The sequence below is a fragment of the Equus przewalskii genome, chromosome 16 (assembly GCF_037783145.1).
Source record: "Equus przewalskii isolate Varuska chromosome 16, EquPr2, whole genome shotgun sequence".
NCBI lineage: Eukaryota > Metazoa > Chordata > Mammalia > Perissodactyla > Equidae > Equus > Equus przewalskii.
In genome coordinates, this window is record NC_091846.1 from 19,005,329 (window position 1) to 19,025,521 (window position 20,193).

Consider the following 20,193-nt stretch of genomic DNA (forward strand, 5'->3'; position numbering starts at 1 on the left):
AAATTCAACTTGGTCTAGACTGTTGAGAGCCTTGCCAATAAAAGGAAAATCACTCAAGGATAATTTAAATAAAGCCAAAATAGAACTGTTTTCAAGGACAATTATGGCCCTGAGATAAAGTTGCAGTGAAGGTACTTAGAATAAAATAGCACCCAGTACCAATGAGAATATGATTTCCGGTGGACACAGGGCTAGCGTGTGTTTATGACAGAAAGGTGACCTTTCCTCGCAGTTCCACGTCACCCGAGTGAAGTCGGTTGTGAGTAGGGGTGGGTTGTAAAGTAATCTAGATTTCTCCAGGCAAATATTTCCTTCGGCTTCACTTATGATGTTACGCAAAAGCAAAAGTTACTGAGATTCTTTATCCTTCATGTTTACCAAGATTCTGTTAGCCTCCCCGACGTCTGTGCCTGTAGAATTAAAGGAAGCTCGTCACTCCGTGCGGTGCTTGGGGCAAGAGAGAAGTGTGTGTTGGGGGTGGGGGACTGCTTGTGGAATGGTTCTTGGGGTTTGAAACAGTCTTTGCTGCCAATGTGATGTTTGCTAACAGACAGTTTGTAAATCAAGTGGAGGAAGAAAATAGGGATTGCCTTTCTAATAAACCTGAAATTACAAATGTGAAAGCAGGGAATACATACTTGTTCAAAAATATATAAGTAAATGAAATAACCCCACAGTATTGGGGAGAATCGCATTTTTAAAATATCTCGATTATTTTGATATGAAAGTTTTATTTCAAAGTTCTTAAAAGTGGTAACTTTTAATGTTCCTGTTAGTGCTGTTGAGTTAATTTCGACTCCCAGCGACCCTGTGGACAGCAGAGCAGAACCCTGCCCAGTCTTTTTGTACCATCCTCTCGCCTTCCAGCGCTCTATCAGACAATTCTCCGCTGCTCTTCACAGGGTTTTCATGGCCAATTTTTTTGGAAGTGGGTGGCCAGGCCCTTCTTTCTAGTCTGTCTTAGTCTGGAGTCTCTGCTGAAACCTGTCCTCCATGGGTGACCCTGCTGGTATTTGAAAAACTGGTGGCACAGCTTTCAGCATCACAGCAACATGCAGCTGCCACAGTATGACAACCGACAGATGGGGTGGTGTGGTTCCCTGACCAGGAAACGAACCCAGGCCGCAGTGGTGAGCACGCTGAATCTTAACCACTAACCCCCAGGGCTGGCGAGTGTTCCTGTGTACTGTGTTCCAAATTTATCTCAATACAGATGAAAACTATGTGTGAAGTATATTCCTTCAAAGAAGAAAAAAAACTGCCACTGACATTTTACCTTTTATATTTTTAATAGATTTCTTAACACATGTACATATATGTAAATAAAAGTATACTGTCAAAGAGACAGGTTTTTAAGATGTCAACGTGCAGTAGGGATTGAAAAGACGTGATTCTATCCTGGAAAGGACACTGTGCTCAGTCAGACGTTAGTTCTGGCTTTAAAATATATCTCGACTGCAAACTTTGGACCGTAAATTTTCCATGTCTTCTGTTTATGGGGATTATCCAGTTCGCTTCTTGAAAGATAAAGCCTAGAATAGAAAAAAAATCATTACGTTTAATTTTGGGCTAAGAGGAAAGCCATGCAGCCGGGCCCACTTGTTAGAGCTTTAGAAGAGACCTGGCCACGGTTAGGCTCAGCCCCTTCTCAGAGCCCGTCCTCCCACCTTCTCTAGGGAGACGCAAAGTATCTTAATCCTCAGTAACACAGCAGTAACAACATGTCGTCGATTCTTTTAACATTGCCCGTAATGGAGTTAATGACATCTGGGTTTAATAAAATAAGTTTCTATATGTGACAAATCAGCCAGAGAGACTCGATGTGTATTAAAACAGAGTAATAAAATACTGAGTGTCTTTTAAATGATGAAGCTGGCATTTTCAGCTGATTAAGAATCTTGTAACTAATAAAGACAGCTTTACTAGGTAGTATGGAAATTTAAATGTTAAATCTTTAGAAACACATAAGTGAGGAGAAAAGTCATCTAATTTGTTGCCTCTCCTATATGATTATGGTGTTTTAAAGGAAAAAACTGTTCTTAGCAAGAACCACTTTTCAGGAGTAGCATCAAGTGACGTTCTGCCCAGATGTCTATATGAGGGACTTTGTTCCTGTTAGGAATCAAAGTTTATTGTTTGCAAACATCTAGGGAAAAAATTGCTAGAAATTTTCCATTAAATCCAAAGTTCAGTCTATCAGAACCCGTTAAATGTGTGTCGTTGTAAGTGTGTAGGCTGGATGTTCAGTTCAGTGTTGCCTCACTGGACTTGTGTGATTAGATGTAGTTCAGGGTTGAAGGAAAGGCTAGGCTTGCATGTAGTGAGAACTATCAATTCATGCCACGTACAGTCACAACCACTTCTTCAAAACTCACCTGCACAAGGTTTTGGATATTACTTTCCTTTTGTATTTCATGGTATGGTGATACCAATGATCTGAAATTTTCAGCACCACAAAACATACTCCTTAAAGTGAAGAACTTATAGACTCAGGAATGAGTTTCCAGATATGGTAGAAGATTCTTTGGAATAACAATCTTCAAATCAATTAATTTTTAAAAAAGCTTTCCCAATTTAGTTATTAGAAAATCATTTTAAATGGGAGACTATTAATGATTTTTTTTAGCTGTCTTTATGGTACTTATTGTGTCTTATAACTTCTGCCATTGATATAAATGAGTCAATCAGCTTTTAAACTAGCTGAAGCCTTGCTAGATGATGCCTTCTTTTGGAAGAGAATTTGCTGGTGGCCGGTCATCAGTACATCAACACATACTGAGGACCTGCCATATTCGAGGTACTGAGCAGACTCATATTAAACTTCCATGGGAGGGATTTACCACCACACCCGAGATCTGATTAGAATACATTTTAACTTATAATGCAGTCCTATGGTATAGACCTTGAGGATGATGCAACAGGGGGTCTCAAGAATAACCATATTTTTTAAATATTCAGATTAAGATGAGTAAGGCAATGAAGAGTGGTGACTAGAGGACTTTTTGGTTTCTATAAATTGAGCTTATGGTAATCAGCAAAAGACTTGCCATTTCACCTTACACATACATTGAAGATGAAGCCATTTCTACTGGATTATATCATAGCCATACCTGTTTTTCATGAATGATGTATGAAAGCAGAAGAAAAACGGGCATTTGTCATAGTACTTAGGAATATTCTAAAAAGACATGGTTTAAAAATAAAAGGTTATTTTTCATAGTAAAATTGATACCAAGAACTAATCATTCCAAAGTGATTAAAATTCCTTCCTTTATTCATGTTTATCAGACAATTGTAGCCATTAAATATGCAGCACTTACAGTCTTTAACATTACACTTAACACACAAAGGAGAAGGCTTTAAGAGACGGCTCTTTTTTTTTTTTTTTGAGGAAGATCAGCCCTGAGCTAACATCCGCCACCAATCCTCCTCTTTTTGCTGAGGAAGACTGGCCCTGAGCTAACATCTGTGCCCATCTTCCTCTACTTTATATGCAGGACCCCTACCACAGCATGGCTTGTCAAGCGGTGCCATGTCCGCTCCCGGGATCCGAACCGGTGAACCCTGGGCCGTCCAAGCGGAACGTGCGAACTTAACTGCTGCGCCACTGGGCCGGCCCGAGACTGCTGTTCTTTTGCTGTTTCTACCAAAAATTTCAAGGAAATCTATTTTTTCTGTGATAGGTATTTATAAATGTAGACAGTGGTCTTTTAATCTGGTTTAGATAGTGCTAAACAGAATCTACTAAGGATCTATGATTATTTATGCCCAAATATATTGTCCATTTCTACAAGGAGCAGCTGCATTGGATAATTAACCGTCATTATTGATGATGATAAAAATACCTAAATTTTTTGAAAGTGCTTTCATCTCATGGCCCTGGAAAATCACAAAGGCCAGGTATTACTAATGTCCCCTGGGTCAATGCCGTTACACCAGTGCTTCTGCTTGGTGTAGAGACCACTGATAGAGAATTCAAACTGGTCCATTATTCAAGGGGTAACCATCCACTGTGGGAACAATCCAGGTCACCTGCTTCAACATATTTACCATTTCAATACTTAACAGATTCTCTCCCAACAGGGAGCAAGCAGCAGCTGAAGGAAGGCACAGGAAATAAGTTTTAAATTGATCAGCATATTTACTTATTGGCAGTTCTCTTTGGTGATTTAATAGGAAGATGAAACGACTGAGGCTTAGAAATTTGTTATATACAGAATAATACACATTTTTTTTGAGGAAGATTAGCTCTGAGCTAACATCTACTGCCAATCCTCCTCTTTTTGCTGAGGAACTGGCCCTGAGCTAACATCCGTGCCCATCTTCCTCTACTTTATATGTGGGACGGCTGCCACAGCAGGGCTTGCTGAGCGGTGCCATGTCCGCACCCGGAATCCGACGGTGAACACCGGGCCGCCGAAGCAGAACGTGCGAACTTAACTGCTGCACCACCAGGCTGGCCCTACTCACACATTTTATGACTATCAATATAAACTATATACGTGACATTCAGAGTAATGACAATGGCAGACGTTCAGTTTTTCATAAAGTAAATATTAGATTAAAACTACCATTTACAATGTATTATAAATCAATTCAGAGGAAAATAAAATCTCCCTCACTTTAAAGTATTTTGTAAATTATGGGGAGTGATGAATTTTTTTTTTTTTTAGTTTGACACAAGCTAGTGTTATTTTTTTATTTTTTTAATTTTTATTTTTTTCGGATGTACATCATATTTCAAATTCTGTATACATTACATCATGTTCACCACCCGAACACTAATCATAGTGCATCCCCTTTGGGAGTGATGTATTTTAAAGATACAAAAGAAAAATGTGATCACTGCTATAGAGTAAAACATACCTTTGTTGTTTTAACATCTTGGTTTTTGTATTTTTTTCTTATTTGAAAGTTAATCCATGCAAATTGTATAGAATTTAGAAGAAACAAATGAGCAAGAGAATTTTAAAATTACATATGCTTTTCTTTTAAAAAAAAATTATAGATCTGACTTGTTGCTTTTCTTTTCTCCCTCTCCCTGGCTAGGGATTGACATCTCCTATCATCTCCCTTGTTGGGAATTGTAGCAAAGGAAATCCGAAACCAGAATCAAAGACCAGACAAGAATAATGGCATAGGTTGTTTCTTGATTACTCACGGAGGAAGAGAAAAATTGCACTTTCACGTCGTCATACAGAGGTGGACAGTTAACTGGAGTAATTATCACTCTGTCTGTTTCCACATCATGATGTATCTGTGAATGAATACATGGAGTTCAGAACTATAAACCTAGCTAATAATGAGATAATGAGTAGAACAGCGAAGTTCACGTTCACTTATTGAGGCTTCCTATATTTATTGAGTACTCTTGGTCTCATAGCCCAATCACATGTATATCTACACGTTAATCATTATTTCTATAAAGCTGCAATACTGTTGTTTACATTTTTGAAAGGCCAACATATCTGAGGGTTATGGTGGGGCACTGTTGAAAAGCAAGTATTCAATTTTCTATTAGAGGTTTACCAAGTAAACTTTACTGTTGAATGTGTGTCACTCAATTTTCATATATTAGGAACATGCTAAGAAGCTCAATTTTAAAGTTGATATTCACATTCAAAAAGCAATGCATAATTGGTCACGTTCTATCCAAAATGTTGTGATTGCTGATGGGATCATAGGCCTTGTTCCTAGCAGACTGCTGGATGGAGTGGCCAAAGATATGTCAAGTTTCTGGAATGAGCAACTTTGAAGCTATACTGAATATTTCTGTTATTGCTTCATCCTTGTATAATAGTGGCACCACAGTGAGAAAGGTCTATACTAGACCTTGTGAAAAATACAGAAGAAGGTGCAGACTCAGTTGACGCTTCAGGGAGCTATACACATAAGGAACAATAGTAGCATGGCATATAATGACGTGTCAAGTTGTATGATGAAGACTGAGTGTGCTGTTGTGTGCTTCAGGGGAGGTTAACCAGAGGTATAGAATGAGAAAGCTTCACTAAGGGGGTAGAAATTGAGTTGGGCGTGGAAGGACTTGTATAAATGAAGAAGAGCATTGAAAAGATAATCCAGTTCAGGCAGGAGGCAGCTGGGGGTGGGGGATGGGGCCAGAAAGGGGAAGGGGGAGGAAAGACCAACAAAAACATGAATCAGACATTATTGTGTTCCAAAGGCCAAAGGGGACCCAGTCTACTTGGAGTGGAGACTGCAGGTCAAGTTATGATGGAAATAAGCTCAGGTATGATAGGGCTGTATCTTGAGAGTTGAAGAGCCAGGGAAATAAGAAGGAAGTTGTTGAAGAATATGGTGGGGCATTTCCTTTGTGACAAAGTGGCCTGATAATTATCACATATAACATTTATTTAGTGATTAATAGCTCACAAAGCAACTTCAACTATATTATGTAATTTAATCCTCACAACACTTGAGATGTAATCTTTATTTTACAGATAAGAATACTGAGCCAAATATAGTAACTGGCTTTGACCATGGGCACGCAGTTTGTCTTCTGCTCTACCTATAAGCTTTTCACAATGAGAGCAGTATTTCAGGATGCATATTGCAGGATCCTATATACTGCATTATAAGGAGAAAGAAAAGGTAAGGAGATGATTGTAGAAATCTAGGCGTGAGCAAATGAGGTCCTAGACTAGGTGGTAGCAATGGGAACAGAAAGGAAGGGAGAGAGTGAAGAGAGATTTCAAAGGTATAATCAGCGGGAATTGGTGACTAACTGAATATAGGGGGCCAAGGCAAAGAGAGAACCAAAGATAATACCAAATTTGAAGGCCTGAGCGAGAGAATGCTGGTGTCATTTGCAGAAGCAGAGGAAAAGCTCATTTGATAAATACGGATTGACAAATGCGTTTGAATTGTTAGGGCAGAGACTGTCCATGTTGTAGCTCCAGTATCTATCACACAGTGGGTGCTCATAAATATATTGAGTGAATGAAAGAAAAAAATTATAGTTTAAGCCAGGGGGATGGATGAACAGAACCAATAATAGAGTATGTGTGGAGAGAAGAACGGAAAGCCAAGGATCAGGCCTCGGTGAGTGCCCTCAGTTGGGAGGGGGGCACAAAAAGAAGGGAAAGGAGTGCTGTTGGAGAGGTAATAGTAGAACTAGAGACAAAAGCCTGAGAATTTTAAAAGTTAATTTTTCTTAGACCCATTAAGGAAGCTTGCTTATTGCTTCAGAAAAGGTCCATAGTCTTAGGCATTTCTCCAACATGTAAGAAAACATTGACTACCAGCTCCCATTGCTTTGGGTAAAGAGATTCCTCTTGCATTGTTTCTCACAGAGCAGTTCCATGGGACATCTGAGTTAGAATGACTTGGGACATCACTAAGTCTAGAGATTCCTGGGCCCCATTCCAAATTTCCTGAATTATACTTTTGGGGTGCAACCTAGGAATCTGCATCTTACAAGCTCCTAGGTGATTTTCATGCACACTAAAATTTCACAATCAGTGCCATCCAATAAAAGGACCATGAGGCAGCATCCCACAAAGCACAACCAGAAGGATCTACAACTAGAATATACACCTACGTACTGGCAGGGGGTGGGGGAGAGGCCTTTGGGGAGAAGAAGAAGAAAAATCAAATAAGATTGGCAACAGATATTAACTCAGGTGCGAATCTTAAAAAAAAAAAAAAACACCAAAAGGATTCCTTTAAAAAGAAAAAATACTCTGGTAGATTCCTGGGAAACTGCTTGACATTTATGGAAAAATGAAAGACAATGCAACACTCTGAACTGAAAATATATTCTGGAAAATGCCCTGAAAAAACTAGTTTGAACAGTGAGTTTAATTTAGCTCTGACTAGGGACACTCAGTCGGATGGTAACCAGAAAGCAACTTGGCCTCTCTTTGTGGTGAGCACTGGTCTGGGGAGGTCAAGATGCTGATTTGACATTGAGATTGAGACAAATACCAGAATTTTCAGTTCACGTGCTTTCTCTTACCCTACAGTTCTTGGAAGCAGAACAGACAAAGACAATCCTTTTACTCATTATTATTTGTAGTTTCAGATCACGTCCATTTCCATTTCCAACACCTGAATGAAATTAAAAAGTTAGGCTGGTTAGAGCAAAGATCAAAATGTCTCCCCAATTAAAATTATGGATTAAAACGAGAAAAGATTATCCCAGCTAACAACGTGTCAATATAGAAACATTTGGGACATGCATAGATTTTGTCTTTGAAGGACAAGGCTTTAAGCCCAAATCTGTCTCCTAAAGCAGACATTATAAGGCTGGAGAAAAATAAAAAGTCATATAGGTCAGCTTCTAAGACTTAGAATCTCATCTTTTCATCTTTCTAAGAAAAAAAAATAGAAAAGGTGACTTGCAACCTTCCTTGTTAATGTGTTTCTTTCTTCAGACTTCTAATCGTGATGTTTCTTAACAAATTTAAGTCCAGTTCCTAGCGCAGTCTCTGAAAATATCGAATAGCTGGATCCAAACATTTCTACGGTGCTCAGGATGTATTTACAGACAGATGGTTTCTTGCTCCTTTTTCAATTCCAATGGCCCACTTCCCTTAGCATTTCCTCAAAGGGCTGGTTTCTCAAGCCTCCAATTAATTTTTATTGTTTTCCTTTCAACCCTGCATATTTCACTTAAATATGCATGGAACTAAAGGTACAAAACTAAAACAAATATTCAAATAAAGTCATATACTAATCATTCTTTTTTTTTTTTCCAAGGAAGATTAGCCCTGTGCTTACTACTGCCAGTCCTCCTCTTTTTTGCTGAGGAACGCTGGTCCTGAGCTAACATGCATGCCCATCTTCCTCTACTTTATATGTGGGACGCCTACCACAGCATGGCGTGCCAAGCGGTGCCATGTCCGCACCCAGGATCCGAACCGGCGAACGCTGGGCCGCTAAGAAGCGGAACATGTGCACTTAACTGCTGCGCCACCAGGCCCCCCATATACTAATCATTCTTGATTGTTCATCTTATATTATGTTTGTGTTGCTTTCTCTAATACCGTATTATTTTTTTTTCATGTTTTTTTTATAGCCTTTTTTTTTTTTAAGATTTTATTTCTTTCCTTTTTCTCCCCAAAGCCCCCCGGTACATAGTTGTATATTCTTTGTTGTGGGTCGTTCTAGTTGTGGCATGTGGGACGCCGCCTCAGCGTGGTTTGATGAGCAGTGCCATGTCCATGCCCAGGATTCAGACCAACGAAACCCTGGGCCGCCTGCAGCGGAGCATGCGAAGTTAACCACTCGGCCCCGGGGCCAGCCCCAAATACTGTATTATTGATTTGTCATTAGGAATCATGGTTTCTTTGCCTCAGCTCCCTCTGTCCTATTCCAGTTGCAAATCTTCTTCCTACTGATGTCTACCAGAGATCAGTAAAATGTAGAACTAAACTAAGTCAAATGCTTATCACATGACAAGAAAAGGGCATTGATTTATAAGCTTAAATTAATTCTCACACCTTTAAAATTTTTTAAATAATTGAAGTATACTTACATGACTTAAAAATAAAAGGTAAAACAGATGAAGTGAAAAGTCTCTGTCTCACCCATCTTCCCGTTTAGTTCTCCAGCCCCAAAGAGATAATCACTACTATTAGTTTCTTGCTTTTCATGCATACATAATCAAATATGAATATATATTCTCCCAGAGAATTTTATATGTGTACACACACACAAATATGAATACACATTACTGCCCCCTTTTGTCTTACAGAAATTGTTGCATACCATAGTACTGTCCTGTACCTTGCATTTTTTTAACACACATTAAAAATTTTATTTAACTCCTTAATTAATAAGGAACCAGTAAAATGTTACAGCTGGTTCAAAGTACTGCACATTTATAGGCAAATAAGGAATGATGAATTTACAGATATAAAACTGTCAACAATCAATCACTTTTCACTGAACACAACTAATTTGCATTTCTATGTACAAAACTTATTTGCATTATTATCAGTTTTCTACAACTTACAGAGTTGTAGAATAGCTTAAAGACCATGAGAGGTGGAGGGAACCACGGAAGGGCACCCTAGACAAGATACTGCCTGTTTCAAAGTCTTCCACACTTTTTCCTGACAGTCTCCCATCCCCTTTCTGTTGTGATCAAAACAATCTGAAAGGAAGATTATTATTCCAAAAGAAGGCTGGTGTCATTAGGTTTGGCCTGGTGATTTACATGGTGCAGCAAGAATTTTAACTTCCCATAGAGGCCTTCTTAAGTTGGCCCCACAAGCCTAGACCCACATTGTACTGAACAGCTGCTAAGGTCACAACTTTCTATCTGGAAGTCTTCATGAGGAATCTCAAATTGGACTTTTAAAATCCTCTATTTTATGTTAGCCCGAGATTAGGAAACCAAATGCATGAAATTCTCCATTTTTCACCTGCAGTACTTAAAAATTTGGGTTAGTTCCTCTGTTCACCACATCTGCACCTTATGGTTTTACTAAATGTCTCCACAGAGTTTAAATAAAATTCAAAATATTAAGAGAGAGGTCACAGTCTTAGGATACAATATCAGACTGGAACAACATATGAAATTCTAGAACTTATTAAAAACATTTCTAAGCTTAGGATTTTGAGAAACTAATCTTATTCTCATTGTTCATATTAGAGAAATGCATTAAAACTCCATTAAACTAGGAGGCCGCCCCGTGGCCGGGCAGTTCAGTCCGCGCGCTCCGCTGCCGCGGCCCAGGGTTTCGCTGGTTCAGATCCTGGGTGTGGACATGGCACTGCTTGTCAGGCCACGTTGAGGCGGCGTCCCACATGCCACAACTAGAAGGATGTGCAACGAAGATATATAGCTGTCTACCGGGGGGATTGGGGAAGATAAAGCAGAAAAAAAAAAAAAAAGATTGGCAACAGCTCAGGTGCCGATCTTTAAAAAAAACTCCATTAGACTAAATGCCTGTTTGCCTGTTTTGAATAGTTTAATACTCACAGAAGTTTGTATAGATACTGTTATTCCCATTGTTAACAAAGAGGAAACTGAGGCAGAGTGTGCACTCAGGTACCATACAGGCTCTCACACCATCCAGTTGGTCTATAGTTGGGTTTAAATTTCTTAGAGGAAGAAACTGCTCCAACAGCCAACTGTGTTGCCTCTCACTCTGTGGAATAAAGCAGCCTTGCAGTCTAGCGTGCAGGGCCCCACTGAGTGTGGGAAGGAAGGGGAGCAAAGCGCTTCTGACCTCTACTGGGCAGCCTCCTGCTAGAACAGGCTGTGTTTCTAGGCTTTGCCTGCATGATGCTTGCTTGAAAATCTAGACCAAAATTTCCCACAGAAACAATGCTACTAGGTTGAAGTTGGTTTCAGAAGCCAGAAACCTACATAATCTGTTTGTGGTAATCCACCAAAATTCCTCACCACCACCTCTTGGTGGTGGTGATATGGGTGGGTGTGTGTGCATGGAGGAGGTATGTAAATAATTTGAAAAAAGCATTTTATATTTTAACAACTGTAATCTATCTTTTCAACTATGTAGTTTATATATATTTATTTAAAGATTCTTTTATTTGTAAATGATTGGATGAAATGTTAAAAAAAATAAATATCTAGATCTTACTTTGTGTGACTCTTCAGAAGGCTGAAAACACTAGGCTGTCTGGGTGGATACCAATGCTCTGGCACCATTCCACCCATGAGAGGTCCAGCACTCAGCACCTCCTCATGGTCTGCAATCTGGCTGTTGCTTTAGGGATCAGAAGCCTCACCCCCTGCTGCACCTCTGGCAGTGAGAGTGAGGCCCTATCCCCTTTCTGCTGAGACATCCCTGCCTTCCCACCTCCTGGAGGTGAGCTGTGCAGGAAAGAGAGGTGAGTGATGGAGAAATAGAGACATGGGACTTGAGGCCAGTTCCTCTCCCTTCCTTCCTTTCTTTTCTTTCTCAAGTCCCAGAGATGGACGATCTGACCAATTTTCCTGCCTCCCTGGGCGGTGGTGGATCCCAGTCTCTCTCCATCATTCTTGAAGCAGGCAAACATCAAGTCTTTTGAAGCTTATAAGGATTTTTACTCCTGGTAATAATCAGTAACAGTTGGGGCGTTGAAAGACACCCCATACAGCCCAGGTTTCTCTCAACCCTTTCCAGGCTCATGTGGATTCAGGTAGGGAAGATCAAGCACTGTCCCCTCAAGAAGCTTTCCCTGACCCCCAGGCTGGGTGGGGCCCAGACTCTGTGTGCTCCCAACACTGTGGTCAGCTCTTTATCTTCGTACTCATTCCGCCCCTCTGCTAACCACCCAGCGACTCCTTAAGGGCAGAGAAACACTAGCATGGGGCTGGCCCAAAGCAGGTATTCGGTAGTTATTTGTAAAAAGAATTTGTGGCAACAAAATTCATTTGCTGTTTGGGCATTTAAGACATCTTGATGGAGCTGCTGAGAGTGAGGGGGCTACAGGTGGAGGAGGGAGGGCAAAAGGAGAGACCAGGGTGGTGAGAAAACAAAGGGTCTCTGAAAGGAGTAGGTGAGAAAATGGTAAGAGATGCTGCTGCCAAGACCATCCCTGAACTAGAGGTGGGTATGAGAGAAAAGTGGTCTCCAGGGCTCACAGGCCCTTCCTCTCTTTCTGCATCAGAGGTTCCACTCTGGAAAAGTCCACCTGGGCTGAGACCAGAGCAGCAATAAGAACAAGAGAAAGGGAAGGGGATGGACCCCCCAAGTGGTGATGGGAGAGGAACGGAGAAGATGTCTAAGGGTTGCTAATATGACCACAGCACTGCTAGGCCAATAGGAAATTCCAGGGGGAGGGGTTCATATGTGAGGATACATAAAAAGACAACTGTGAGTTGGGATTGTCTGTTTTATATAACCGTAAGGGAAACTCTCTCGAATAGTAAGAACACTGGCCTTCCTGCCCAATTTTCCAATTATACTAAAGCACTTACCATGAATTGAATGAACAATAATTTTTTTTATCATAAGTATCCTTCTTCGGAGGAAGATTCATATTGTAGATATTTTTCACAGCTGCAAAGTATCCAACATACCTATTCTGCAAAACAACAGAAGCCTCAGTTTAAGTGGAGATGAAAAGTCTAAAGTCAGCATTCCTGATTTTTTTTCTATACATAGAACTTGTTAAGGAGAGTAATTAATTAAGGAAACATTTATTGGATGACATTATATGAATCTACATACATGCCATTATAGGCGTTTTTATATATGTTGCCTCACTGACTGAATACATCCACCTTAAAAAAAGATACTGAACTAAGTGCTGTGGGGAAGGAACAAGAAAGGAGCCAGGTGTTGCTTATAGGCTGCTATGATTGAGAGGTTGACCAACCAGAACCAACAAAGCAGTTTCAACAACATTACAGTGAGATGCAGCTAACTGCAACTGTGAAAAAGGTCGATCCAAGGGTAGAAGCTTGACTGTGACGGAGTTAAAGGAAGGCTTGTGGTTTGGTGGAGAGTCGCCTCCTAGGCATGAGAGAACTGCAGATGTGAAAACTCAAGAGGAAGACTTCTCTAGGCCAGTGGTAGATACATATTCTTTCTGTCCCTTCACGTTGCATTTCCCCAATTCTATTTTCAAGGAAGCCCTGTCCTTTTTAGTCTAGTTCTTCTCCTGTGGCAGGCTGCTCACAAGGGGCTCTCTCCTTGAATCTTTCTTCAAGAAGCTGAAGAGTTCAGGTACCTGAATCAACTGGACTTAAAAGTTCGCGGACTCTCTCTGCACCCAATGAAGAAGTGTTAAATTAACTGCCATACTTTGCATTGGAAAGGGCCAGTCTAAGGGAAGCGCTCTTCTGCAATTTCGTAACTCGGAGCTGGATAACATGGAGCCCTGGACAATGGCCCAGCGATGCAAGGGGTCAGAATTGTGATGGTATTGAGATTTATGTCCCATCACCCAGGGACTCTGCTGCTCTGCCAACACAGCCGGAAACCTGGGGCCGGGTCCTTGTATTGCTCTCCCAGTGAATCAGAAAAGATTCAGTTGAGCCTAGGGAGTGCCAGTTCTGGACCAAAGTTAGAGAAACTGTGCATGACTACAGAAGAAATGGGGAAGGGAATCTAGACAGCGAGAGTCCTTGAAGGAGTTGCATCTAGCGTCCCCTTGGCTTCTGCCACGAGATTCTTGATCTTTCATTAAAGGATGTAACCCATCATGGCCCTAAAGCTGCTCCTTACTCTCACTCTTCCTTCTCCTTCAGCTAAAACACAGGGTTTGTAACATAAGTTATAAGATAAAGTACATCTATTTAGTAAACATTCACTACAAACAAGGAGATACTATAAGAGGTGCTTTGGGATGCCAAGGTTGGGAAGATGGGCTAAGACATGGGCCTTGTTGCAAAGGGGCAGAGAAGTCGCCACTTCAAATAGCTAGAAAATAGATAAAGTCACTTAGTCCCTAAAGAAGCACAAAGGGATATAAAAACTGAAAAAGCAAGAGACTACATCAGGCTGGGAAGAAAGGACTCCAGGAAAAAGGGTCCACATGAGCAACAGCATGTGGGTATAAAGAGGTACCAGGTTGAGAAACAGCAAATGGTCCAAATGTGTTAGAGCGTAGGACATGTGAATGTACATTATGGAAGAAATGGTTGGAAAAATAAGATCTTGATGCCAGATTAAAATGTTTATATTTGTTGCCCTTGGCAGAGGGGAGCCATTATGGATTTTGAGCATGGAAATGTCATGATTAGAGCTGGGCTTCAGTAAGTTCAAGTATTACTTTTTAGCCTATAGCTTATTACTATCTTTTTTTTTCTTGGGTGTGGCAGAAAAGTATCAGTGGATAAGGCTGAGTTCTTTTGCCCCAAACTAAATTTCTAGAGCCAGCAGTTACTAAATTTCCAGAGCCAGCTAACAAGGCCAAGGTTATCTATTCAGCTCCCATCACTTCATTCAAAGAAAACTTTCTTTCACAGCCGCATCCACATCTACTTAACAATTGCCAACCAACTCTCACTTCGGTTTGAGAGGCAATATAGAAAAGGCAAAAACAGATGAGATGCTGTGCAGAGGATGGGAAATAATGGGCTTCAGAGTCTGACAGATCTAGACTTGAGTTCTTGGTTCAAAAAAATTTCACTGAACTTCAATGTTCTAATCTGTAAAATGGGAATCACAATGGTGCCCTCTCATGGAGTTATTGAGAGTATTAAAGGAGATAATGAATACAAAGCACTTAGCGTGGTTCAACAAAGTCTAGTATGTTGTAAACTCTATAGGATAAATGTCCAAGTTCCTTCAATAAACAAAGTATAAGGAATAAAGAAGACAGATGGAAAACCTATAAACTAAAAGAGACTTAACAGACAAAGAAACCAAATGAAATGTGTGGCCCTTGTTTAGACCCTGATTGAAACAAACTAAATTTAAAAAAAGATTTAAAGATAATTGTGGAAATTTAAACATGGAGTAGACATTTGAAATTATTAAGATATTATTAAGGTATAATATTCTTAGATATGATAAATGGTTTTAAGGGTTTTTTAAAGAGTCTTTATGTTAGATGTCACACTAAAATATCTGTGGGATAAAATGATCTGATGTCTGGGATTTCCTTCAAAATAATCCAGGTATAGAGAAAGGATGGAGAGTGAGTGTGTATGTGTGTGCATACGCGCGAGGAGAATGGAGAGAGAATGGATGAAACATGGTTGGCTACATGATGAAATGATTGTTGAAGTGGTGAGGTGACTGTAAGGAATTTACTATATGATTGTCTTGACTTTTTGTGTGTGTGTGAGTAAGTTTCACCCTGAGCTAACATCCATTGCCAATCTTGCTCTTTTTTTTTGCTTGAGGAAGATTGTCCCTGAGCTAACATCTGTGCCAAATACCCTCTACTTTGTATGTGGGATGCCTCCAAAGCATGGCTGATGAATGGAGTAGGTCTGCACCTGGGATCTGAACCTGCAAATCCTGGGCTGCAGAAACAGAATGTGTGGAACTTTAATCACTTGGCCATAGGCCGGCCCTGTCTTGACTTCTTATATTTGAAAAAGTCCACAATAAAATGTCTTCAAAAGGAAAAAATAGGGTAATAGCATATATTTCACATGGGTTGTCTGAATATTAAATGAGCTAATATATGTAAAAGTACAATAGTGTCTGGTATATAATAGGTTTTTGAAAAATGTTAATTTCCTCTTTTCTCTCTCTTTAAAAACACAGCCTCCCCATCTCTCTTTCTCTCTCTCTCTCTCACACACACACATGTGTGCACATACACACTTGTGATGTTCTGCAAGGGCTGAATTCTCCCAGTAGGGGTTTGTGAAAGACTCAGTTCCTTTCTGCAGGGAAATAAAAGGCTGATGACTTTAGATATTTTCAGAGGTCTGCAACCTTAGAATTGGACCTTCCTACTTTGGGAGGGGAATCAACTCCTGAATTCTGTAAACAATAACCAATATAAAATGGAAAGCAGGATGCTCTGGGGAGAACTCAGTGCTTGCAAAGCACAGGCATGCCATAGGCATGGCTCTCGGGCCCTGGGAAGGATCCAGGCCTGTCACGGGGCACCCAAGTGCTGCTACCTGATCACCAAAGGAGAGAAGTCTAAATGAAACTAAGTAATAGGCACCAATCTTAACCAAATTCCCCAAAGAACCCACCTTTTTTTAAAAAGAAACTTACCTGGGAAGGAGTTTCTACTCCCTGAAATTTAGAGCTGCTGGTTTTATCTGTTCGTCGTTCTCCAAAATAATAAAGGCTCTCCTATAGAAAAGGGGACAATCCAATCATGGCTCATTTTCACTCTCCTTTCCTATATAAGGTACTCTTAAAGTTTCCAAGGCACATTATTTCCTTAAACCAGCGGTCTTTGGGCAGAGGCTATCCAATACAACAAAACTAAGAAGGCAACATGAAGATCTGCTCTCATCCAAAGGCTGATAAAGACATGGAGTTTCAGAGCTGGAAAGACCTTAGGGATCATCTGGTCCTTCTTCCTACCTTTCCATTTTACAAATGGGGAAGACTGAGACCAAAAGAAAACCAAGTGACCTGTCGCGGAGACGTATGCAGCCAGTTGAGAGAGCACAGGCCCAGAGCATAGGTCTCTGGCTCTCAGTCTAGGGCTCTGGGTCAATGGCTTTTGATCTTTTTATTTATTTATTTATTTTATTTATTTTTTTTTGAGGAAGATTAGCCCTGAGCTAACTACTGCCAGTCCTCCTCTTTTTGCTGAGGAAGACTGGCCCTGAGCTCACATCTGGGCCCATCTTCCTCTACTTTATATGTGGGATGCCTACCACAACATGGCTTGCCAAGCGGTGCCATGTCCGCAGCTGGGATCCGAACCGGCAAACTCCGGGCCGCCAAAGTGGAATGTGCACACTTAACCGCTGTGCCACCGGGCCGACCCTGATCTTTTTATTTTTAAAGCTACAATCTACATTAATAAACCTAGGACACACACACACACACACCCCTGAAACAAAAGTTTCACAAAATAATACTACCATTTGACATTTTCTATTTAATCTATTTTATTTTATTAAAAAACATGCTGGTCACAACCCAATAAGTTGATTTACAACCCACTGATAGATCATGATCCGTAGTTTGAAAAACACTGTCCTAGAACATCCATTTTATAATTTGTGTGTCTCAAATTAGAAAAAAAGAAGATGGTGGAATTAGAGTGCTGGGCATTGGGGCATAACCCACAGCTCCTCTTATCCTGGACCTGGCGGTCAACTGAGGAGCAGAACTGCTGAGAGTGTGTCCTTTAAGTGGTAACCTTCAGCAAGATCATGGCAGAAAAATTACTGACGACCCAACTGAAAGACGTAGAAACAGCCCACTCTGTCTTCTACAAATTTCTAGAGGGCACAGACCCCACATATACTGAGTACGCAAAGATAATAATATTCGGGCAAGACTTGGCTCTGAGTGAAAAACGATACCGTCTATCTTCCTAGCACTTCTGAGGATGTTTAAGGTCCTTTGGAGAATTAACCCAATCAATCTTGGTACGATCTGTGAGGAAGGAAGAATTCTGCAGTTGGTGGGAGTAACAGCAGATCTGGGACTAGGGGAGGCGAGTAAAACCTCTAGATTGCTGAGCAATTGTACAATTGCATAACTTGGACCTTACTGATCTCATCTCAATAGTGGACCCTATCAGTCCTGTTTCTATTTCAAAATGTCTGCTATTGTATACATCATGGAGTTTTTGCATTAATTTTTATTTTTGAAAGTATTGAATTAGAATATTATTTATCTTAATTACTAAAATTTTTGGCATTCCCTTAATTTTTGTGCCCAACGTGAGTATGTCACTGACATCACCCTCATCTTGGCCCAGAGTAAGAGGTACCTAGGTTAGTTACTAACTAGAGCAAGTTAAACAAGGATGTATTAAAACCAAGCTTTTCAATAACCACCACCTCTCCAATTACATTTTCATAAGTACCATGACTCAAAGGATCATCTTAACATCCTACCAGTAAGGTTTCAGAACTAGCGAATTCAATCAGCACAGGACAGAGTTGATAGTAACATCTTTCATACCTCTGCAGTTACAAATATTTCACAGGCAATCAGGCAGGCACAAACCATAGTACCGAGCCGCTGGAAAAGAAAACAGTTCGTGAACCAATGTTCATGGTAATACTTGGTATAAAAATACTCTTAGAAATATCCTAAGAGTTCATTTTGGATTGATTTTCTTTCACTCTGAAAGTGCTTGTTCAAAGTATTTCAATTCAGAAATAGCCAAAGCTGTTTCACTGCTCAGAGGTTCCACCTGGAATTCTGCCCTAACTCTGTGCATGATCGCACATGGGCACGTGTATACCTGTTCTTGAGTTACTACTGCTGGGGGCTGCAGTAATAGGCAGAAGCAATCAGCTCTGCTCTAGGACTCCAAAGCTAAAGAGCTGCTTACCAATTAAGACCTAATTACATACCCTGTTTTTCTAACTAAAAGTACCTATAAAAGATAAAACACGCTCAGAACCCAAAACACTATCGAGTATTTGAATACCCTTTACTCCTTACATTTTCATTAGAGTTTTTAAGTGTGTTAGGAAAACATATATGAAAGTAAAAAGAGTAGTATAATGAACCCCCATATACCTGTTTCCCAGATTCTATAATTATCATGTTATATTGCTGTACTTGTTTAATTTCTCTTCCTTCTTCCTTCCTTTCTTCCCTCTCTCCCTCTTTCTCTCTCTCTTTCCTCTATAGCATTGTAAAGCAAACCCTTGATTTCATGTCATTTCATTCTCGAAGTCTTATTTTATTCCAATTGATACTTTTGTCCTGCCATACAAAATCTGAGTTTAAAAAACATGTTACTTTTATTTTTACGATGATCTGTAGCTTTTGTCTTAGCCAGTATATGCTGAACTTATTTTATGTAATTCCAAACTTACTCTTCTAACTTGAGATGCACTCTATTTTAGTCCTTTTTTGTTTGTTTGTTTAATGGACTACTAAACTTATTTTGCAACCCATAGTTTGAAAAACACTATTCTAAGCCAAGTGCTTCCAAAGAGACTTTGTACCACCGTCTGCTATTACAAATAAAAGCTTCTTGCTAAAAGGAAGCTACTGACCATTAACAACCTGGCTCTCAGTTGTATAGACTGTTAACATTTCAATTTTCAAGGACATTTCTGGTCTCTATAACTCTGATATTTTCCCATTTGAAGAAAACTTTTGCAGATTCATGTCCTTGTGACTGTAAATAAGTACAAGCACAGACAAAGTAGATGCTCTCTCATCCAGTCAAGTCGTGTACAGCGGGAATCGTAAACTAACATACTTGCCTCCAATATTTTATTTTAACTTAAAACATAAATGTACATTCATTCACTAAACTTCTGATATTGGACGAAGGTTTTAACATTTTGAGTGCCCCCAACTGGAGTTTTTCTTGGAGGTCACTTAATGCACAAACCATTGCCTCATCCATATTTCTAGCTTCAGATTCTTCCGAGCAATCTAGGTGCAGGATCCTTCTAGATTTTACTACTGGAATTTTTCTCCCAATGTTTTACGTTAGTCGTACTTGCATTTAATTCAGCTGCAATTTTGGTTGTAGGCAGTCAGCTTCATTGAATCTTCTTGAAACATTCAACTTAGGTTTCATAAAATTGTAACTCTTTCTGTTCACTCTGACATTTTACAGATCTACATAATATTTGATTATTTGACATAAGTATAATAACAAGTAGAACTGGCAGACACTGGTGGAAGCAGAAACACA

General features: G+C 40.0%; 2 protein-coding genes across 6 annotated transcripts in view; one reads left to right on the top strand and one right to left on the bottom strand.

Annotated features, from left to right (window-relative positions):
* The window catches only part of SLC25A15 (solute carrier family 25 member 15), a 29,578-nt gene extending 21,227 nt beyond the window's left edge, over positions 1-8,351 (top strand). For 2 of the 5 annotated variants that reach the window (XM_070578102.1, XM_070578103.1), the window contains exon 7: positions 5,050-8,351. In XM_070578102.1, coding sequence (XP_070434203.1) covers positions 5,050-5,090 — 41 coding nt within the window. In that variant the 3' untranslated portion in view covers positions 5,091-8,351. Of the gene's footprint in view, positions 1-3,497; positions 3,684-5,049 lie in introns of all 5 variants that reach the window. The other 3 variants (XR_011527792.1, XM_070578097.1, XM_070578098.1) reach the window with 3 other exon arrangements.
* Positions 1,268-18,662, bottom strand: LOC103542076 (phosphatidylinositol 3,4,5-trisphosphate 3-phosphatase TPTE2-like). Its single transcript, XM_070578105.1, is given in 8 exon segments — positions 1,268-1,532; positions 3,111-3,178; positions 5,162-5,257; positions 7,976-8,067; positions 12,896-12,941; positions 12,943-13,002; positions 16,608-16,688; positions 18,489-18,662. Coding segments are annotated over 8 exon segments (603 nt in total). The 5' UTR covers positions 18,537-18,662; the 3' UTR covers positions 1,268-1,420.
* Between the last annotated feature and the right edge of the window lie 1,531 nt (positions 18,663-20,193).